At 42.9% G+C, this 7,670-nt stretch overlaps 1 protein-coding gene across 1 annotated transcript; it reads left to right on the top strand.

Annotated features, from left to right (window-relative positions):
- The first annotated feature begins 1,528 nt into the window (after nucleotides 1-1,528).
- Nucleotides 1,529-3,727, top strand: KIF2B (kinesin family member 2B). The gene has a single exon (XM_070934828.1). The coding sequence runs from the start codon at nucleotides 1,529-1,531 to the stop codon at nucleotides 3,725-3,727; it is 2,199 nt and encodes a 732-aa protein (XP_070790929.1).
- The last annotated feature ends 3,943 nt before the right edge of the window (nucleotides 3,728-7,670 follow it).

Below are 7,670 nucleotides of genomic sequence, written 5' to 3'. Positions count from 1 at the left end.
CTGCAGTTAGATGAGTAATTAGTACATTAAGCAGATTCATGCTTTCAGGATTTTTTAAAAAATGTTTCTTAATGTTAGGATATAGTAAAGATCCCAGGATCTCACAAACTAAACTTGATAATATCCTGGTCTTGCATCCCAACAGAACACCAATGCAAAATATTTTTTAGCAATTCAGTTTAAAATGACCCTGTAATATTAAATCACACTCCTTTCTTAATAACTCATAAAAATTAGAAAAGAAAGTGTGGCATCTTATGGGTGAAATTTCCAATTCATTAGAAATATTGATTACATTCATATTCTTTTTATTTGTAAAAAAAAAAAAAAGATAGGATACAAATAAATAAATAAACAATCCTGCCTTTCTTCTAGAACTTCATGACAATATACATGAAATATACCGACCTACTGCCGATATACAGTTAAAAACCCATCATCTCCATTTAATCCAAACTATTTTGTGAAAATTGCCCAATAAGGTTTATTAGGAATCTGAACTTGGGTCTTATTGTTTTAGCCTACTATTAATGGGAAAATATAAGGTACCCTTTTCCTGGTAAAAACACTCAGTGTATTTAGAAAGAATTGCTGCACATTCTTACTGCACAAGTAAGAATCAATTCAGGGAGGATTACTGCTAAAAAGACTGCACTATAAAGCTTCAGCTCTGGTTCTATGCACATTCAGATCATAGAATATTGGACCACTAATCCATTATCCAATCAGCAAACTGAGCATGGATTGTGTCATCATTGCACAATACACTAGCTAAAGTTCTCAATCCCACTGTTTGAACGCTATGAAGGGCAGACCCACAAGCTACTTCCTTCAAGGATCTGTTGAGGGCATGGGGAGTGGCACAGAGGGCAAAAGCTTTATTTCTATTTTCATTATTTATTAATCAAATTTCTATATCACCCATCACTGGTGTGCTTCTTTCCCCAACCAATGGCCCTCCAGAACCCTAACAACAACTAGCTTAGTCAGTGGCTGTGAATGTTAGGAGGCACAGTCCAACTAATTTAGAAGGCTATGGAAGACCAGAACTGATTTATTCTGAAATTATTTCCATCTTCATTAGCCTCATTTCAGCCTCATTCAAACCCCTACTGCCTCCCTTTTACACCTGGAATTCACCCATATTTGGGAATCCGTATTTCTACCTGTCTGGGACTAGCCGGATGCGTAAGAACAAGAGCTCTGAGAAGTTAGCTATTAACTCCGAGAGAAATTTGACTACTTCTTGACCCGTGATAATAACTCCGAGAGAAAGTACATCTTGATCCGTGATAATTTCACTTTAGGAGAAGGTACCGGTAAAGGGCGGCGACGGACTCCCGCTGCCAAGTCAAGTCCTACCGGTCGTTCTTCCCCGGCAGACGACCCCGCGAAGTCCTGCAAAGCCGCGGGGCCAACGTAAAGCCCGAGCCATGGGTCGTAATTACTTCGGGGGAGCCCTTGTGACGCAGGCGGTGGTGCGGATGACCGTCACCCAAGGCGGACGGCCGAGGGCACTGGCTGGGCCATGCGCAAGGGTGCCTTTTACCACCAGGCGCTGAATGAGCGTGAGTGTCCAGCCAGGGTACCAGCTTGCCAACCCGCCCCCTTCTCTCGCTTCCCCCGGCTGCCCGGGATCGGCAGGAGCTACCCGTGCGATCCCGAGGCTAAGCCGCCAAGCGCCATGGCCAAGCCATTCGGGGCCATCCGGCTGGGAACCTATCTGGACATCAAGAGGAGTGACGGGCGGATCCACCCGGCGCTGGTGACGGCGCTGCACGACGACGCCAACAACGTGACGGTGGAATGGATCGAAAGGGGCACCAACAAGGGCAAAAAAGTGGAGCTCGGCCAAGCTTTCAGCCTCAACCCTCACTTGGCCCCAATGGAGTTCAGCCCGGGAATGCTTTCCCCGCAAACCCCGTCGGAGCAGGGAGACCACCCAACGCCGCCGCCACACTACGCGGGGACACCCGCCGGCAGAGAGAAGCCGGGAGGGGACGGCGTGGAGCGCGAGCTGAGAAGAACCCCTTCGACGGCCGCCCGCAAATCGCCCTGCGTGCTGGAGGTGGAGCGGCTGCGCGTAGAGCGCGAGAAGCGCCACTTGGCCCTGCTGGAGAGGAGAGCCCGGCGCGACTCCCGCGGCGGTCACCCGCACGCGGACTTGATCGCCATGATCCAGCAGTGCCGCGAGGCCCTGTTGCGCGGCGGCGGAGGGGCCGCCCTACTGGCCCACAGTTGCCTCCTGCCGCAGAGCGGCCGCAACGACGGAGCCTCTTCCCGCAAGATCTGCGTCTGCGTCCGCAAGAGGCCGCTCAACCAGCGGGAGGCGGAGATCAAGGAGGTGGACGTGGTGACCATCCCCTGTTCGGGTGTGGTGATGGTGCACGAGGCCAGGCAAAAGCTCGACCTCACCCGCTATTTGGAGCACCAGACCTTCCGCTTCGACCACGCTTTTGACGACGGCGTTACCAACGAAAGCGTCTACGAGCACACGGCCCAGCCGCTGGTGGAGACCATCTTCCGTGGCGGCATGGCCACGTGCTTCGCCTACGGGCAGACGGGCAGCGGCAAGACCCACACGATGGGAGGGGACTTCTCTGGCAAGAAGCAGGACTCCACCAAAGGCATCTACGCTATGGCCGCCCGCGACGTCTTCTTTCTGCTGCAGGAGCCCACTTACAAGATGCTGGAGCTCCAGGTCTTTGGCGCCTTTTTTGAGATCTACTGGGGAAAAGTCTACGATTTGCTGAACTGGAAGAACCGGCTAAGAGTCCTGGAGGATAGCAACCAGCAAGTCCAGGTAGTGGGGCTGCTGGAGCAGGAGGTCATCTGTGTTGAGGACGTCTTGAAACTCATTGAGATTGGGAATCGATGCAGGACCTCCGGCCAGACCTCAGCCAACTCCCATTCTTCCCGGAGTCATGCTGTTTTCCAGATTATCCTCAAACGCAAAGGGAGACTGTATGGCAAGTTTTCCTTGATTGACCTGGCTGGCAATGAGCGGGGAGCAGATACCTCCAGGGCAGACCGACTAACCAGGTTGGAGGGAGCCGAGATCAATAAGAGCCTCTTGGCTCTGAAAGAATGCATTCGAGCCTTGGGGCGCAATAAAGGCCACACACCTTTCCGAGCTAGCAAGCTGACCCAAGTCCTAAGAGACTCATTCATCGGAGAAAACTCTTGCACCTGCATGATTGCCACCATCTCCCCAGGCATGAAGTCATGTGAGCACACACTCAATACCCTCAGGTATGCCAATCGGGTAAAAGGTCTGGTGGTCGATCCCAATGCCTTCAAACAGTGCCATCGTATCCTGTCCAAGTCTCTCTATCAGCTGGAGGATTCCACCCAGCCTTGGAGCAATCATAGCTTGCCTGAGACCGATGAGTTCAAAATCTTCTGCGTACAGAAAGAGGATCAAGTCCCTTTGCCAGCTCTTAGCATCATCTCCAGAGTGAAAGGGCTGAAGAAGAGGAAAGAGATTGAGAAAGCTCAGGCAGAAGATCATCAGGAATCACTGAGATGGCTGAAAGCTTTTCTGAAGATGGCTGAAGATGTTGAATATGACATGGAGTTTTATGCCACCCAGTTCGAAACCATGCTGACAGAAAAGATTGCTCTCCTTTCAGAGATACAGGATAAAGTGAAATCTTTTCGGGCTAACCTCTGTAAGGAAGACATAGAGAACAATGACATCCTTATGAAGAGATCCCGCATTCTGTGAGGCCTGATAGAGTCTCTTTCTACTCTTCTATTGTTGAGTAGCGCTCCTCTTTCCGCACTATACATTGCATCTAACCATCTGGCATTGTAATGGCTTTTTTTTTAAAGAAAAGAAAAACAATTAAAATTCTATATCTCTGGGGATTTCCTGCTTAAAGAAAGAGGAATTGCCTGTTTCCCTCAATTCTGAAATAATGTAGAAACCTTCTAAGACCAACATAAGATTTATTTTAGCATTATAAAGATAACATTCTTTAAGACTGAGAGCACAATCCTTGGGCATTGGCAGTTTGAATTGGCTGTGTTTTTTAGAAAATGAATTAATTTAAAGAGCACTGTTTGAGGGAATAATACTTTGAAGGAATGAAGGCTACTATACAGATAGTATAAGCCTGAATTTAATGTCATTTGTTGCCATGCTGTCTGCCAAACCCAAGGAACTTGTAAGAGAACATTAAAAAAAACCTGTAGATAGGAAATAGTGTCTTTTTGGTCTGGTTATTCAAAAGGAATGGACTAAGATAATTCAAAATGTAGAAAAGACTTGGTAGCCAAACAGTTGCATAGTCTGAATTATATAAGAGGAATCAGTTTTATCATTTGAGATTCAACAAACTCAACCTAGGAGGTTGAAGTGCAGTGGACAGAAAACATGTTTTACATTCAAAAAGTCAGTCACATGGGTACCTTATGTATAAAACATGAGGAAAACTATGGAAGAACAGGCCAAAGGTCTGTTTAGATTCTGCTCCCACAATGCCCCAAGAGAGGCTTTGGGGAATTTCTAATTAGAACATGTCCCCAACTGCAGCCTCCTTGAATCTCTTTAATTTCTAGAATCATCTTAATTGTAGGACATTTCTACATATAATCATTTTAAGTGCTTTCTTTTATCAAAACTGCCCACCCACCATTTTTGGATAACATGTATTGTAATAACTCCCTGTTCCAGGGCTTGGCAGCACTATTTCCTCCAAATATCTTGGGACTGTGACACCAATATTATTTCCATTATGGAAGTTTAGCTTAAATCAATAAATTCAAAACAAAATCCATTGAGGTAAAAGTAACATGATGGCCAGATGTTATTGATATACTCCCTACAGCATATGTCACTATTGGCTATGCTGGCTGAAGTTGTGAGGTATACGGAATATCTGGAAGGCCTCAGTGATATTGAAGGACAGGCTGTCTGTTTTTCAGATGGATTTACCAAAGTACTAAGCATTCAGTTGAAGATACAGGAAACAGCTTTCTTCCTATATTGTAGGTTCCTCTGTGGCTTACCAAGAATTTAACTCTTGACATTTTTAGAATCAGGCAAATAGGATATTTCCCCAATTTTCTGTGAAGAATAAATTACTGTATAATTGCATCAGCTGTAGCAAGTATGCTAGAAACTGCCTAGAATTGTGGGGAGTTGAGTGATTGATCAATTTAATAATTATTAAATGTGTTAATTTTAAAATTACAACAATATTTATAATAAATTTATATTCATTTTAAATTATTTATATTAAATTGTCTTATTACTATTATTAAATACTTTCCAGGAAGATTGGCAGATTGAGGAAATTAAAATGCTTAAAATGTATTTATGCCTTCTTAATGCAGATCATTTGACTTGATTTTGAAAATACCTGAGATAATGAGTAAAGGGAGAATCATCCAATATGCACATGGAATTCATTAACTGGAAACAATCATTCTGTCCCTCATTATAATTTGACTTTTGACACCTATGTATATTCTTTTGGGTATGTCTTTTTAAAGTGATACGCACACAGTCAAATGTAGTCACTATCCAGATATGAATTATATTGCTTTCAAGCCTCAAACAATAGCCTTGTTCCCTATTTCCCCAGTTAATCTGACAAACTGTGCATCATTCATACATGCAGATGGTAATTTCCAGATTTCTTTCTTATCCCATCCTAAAGATGTTAAAGACATACGATGAAGCCTTCTATTTAATAGAACTACCGTGGCTCAACATTGGCTCTCCTGTTGCCAAATCTGGCATAGAAAATATTTGCTACCTTTGGAACTTGAATTGATAAGATTCCATAATTAGATCAATGGGAACCTTTCTACAGTTTCCATTCACTGGTAAGACAATCAGACGTGTCTTATTCTTTGTCACTGAATATATTATTTCCACCTCTTATTGTAGCCAGGAAATTGGTTAATTATGGACATTCAGAAGAGAAGTATGGGGGGAGGAGGAAGCTACCCTGCATTCTTTCCTATTATATTACAACAGGAAATGGCTTTTCAAATGCTTTCTGTTAAATAGAAATCTCTATATTAAGAACTTACTTCAGGGGAAACATCATAGAGGCTAAAGTAGGCCTTTTTTCCTCTGATGTTCAATTTTTACCAGTGGGAGTTTTTAATGTGGAGAAATAACCGTGGAGATACTTAGCAACATTTTGAAGTATAATAAATGAGATTTGCACTTTGTGCTAAGCCATATTTGCTTAGTTTTAGTTTAGCATGTTGTGTGAACTCACAAGATAGATGGCATAGTGTAAGCTTATCTACTGTATGTCTCCTGGGTTTTCTGCTTTCTCCCCATAATGGGATCCAGATTCCAGATAAACAATTCTGCAATTGTTGGGGGATTTTCCCCTAATAAGGAAAAGGTATGAGAAAATAAAAGCAAATTGCATCTTATCTCAATTTGTAATAAAAGTTGGAGCTGCCTGTTATTGTCTGTATTGAGAGGTGAAACAAAACATAATTAGCTTTATAGTTTTGTTCCAAGCTTAAATTAATTTTCACCAAAGAAAGAACATGCTGTAAATCTATGTGGTCATTCAGCCAACACAATCCAGACATTTACCATCGGATACTAACCCAATGCAATAGGGCAATATCTAAGACAGTTTAACAAAGAATGCTATTTCCATGATATTCTAGAATTAAGCTTAGCTATTCCCATTCTATTTTGTACCCTTGCACTTAGCAAAATATTCTTGAATGCATCTAAAAATTACATTTAGGAAGTAAATGTAGCCTTCCACTGGTAGAACAGTTATTTTATTATTATTTTCCATTTTATCTTACCTATAATGTTAGGCTGTGTATACAAAAGCATGATCCTCCAAAGATTTCACTCTTGTTTACAGGTTTTAAGTGCTGCTTCTGTTGGTAGCACATATATATATCATACACATACGCACAAACATTTCCTATGGGGTAGGCTATAAGCTTGTGATTTCAAGTGGAAAAAAAGGGAATTGGAAAAAAATTTATAAAGGAGATTCTTAACAGAAAGAATTTCATTTGCAGGAGAAAATCCCTAGTGAAAGGCATAGTACGTTTTTTCTATCTCTGCAGTTAGATGGGTTTGTGGTTTTTTTACAAAATAGTTCTACTAAAGTGGCACCATCAGATGTGAGGCTTGGAAGAACTTTACAGCATGAAGAATATTTTAAAGAAATCTTAATATAATGCCATGTTTGTCATTATACACCCGTCTTCCCCATCTCCAGACATTGAACTACAACCTCCATTAAGCATCCCAGGGGGTGAAGCAGCATTGTAGTCTAATATATCTGGAGCAGTGGTGAAATCCGGCCGGATCTATCTGGCCCACGCAAACTGGTACTGCTGGCTGTGGGAGGCTCCGCCCACCTGCTGGGACGTCATTATGTCCTGTTTTTACCCTCTGCGCATGCGCAAAAGAGGTGCACGCATGCATAGCGCGTGTGCGTGTAGCGCACACTCCTGTTCCCGAACTGGTAATGAAGGTAAGTGGATTTCACCACTGATATGGAGAGGATTTGATTGGATAAGCTTATTGTATATCATGAGGGAGGGGATTAGTCCGGTCTTATACACAGAATAGAATAAATGTGACTAAATAGGTTCCATTGAACTCAGCAGGATTTATTTCAGAGTACACAAGAATAAAATTGCACAGCAATTCAATTAAAACC

This window comes from Pituophis catenifer, unplaced genomic scaffold (assembly GCF_029215685.1).
Source record: "Pituophis catenifer annectens isolate HBS135680 unplaced genomic scaffold, rPitCat1.0.hap2 SCAF_2, whole genome shotgun sequence".
Taxonomy (NCBI): Eukaryota; Metazoa; Chordata; class Lepidosauria; order Squamata; family Colubridae; genus Pituophis; species Pituophis catenifer.
The sequence above is the reverse complement of the archived record's forward strand: the minus strand, read 5'-3'. Positions and strand labels throughout refer to the sequence as shown.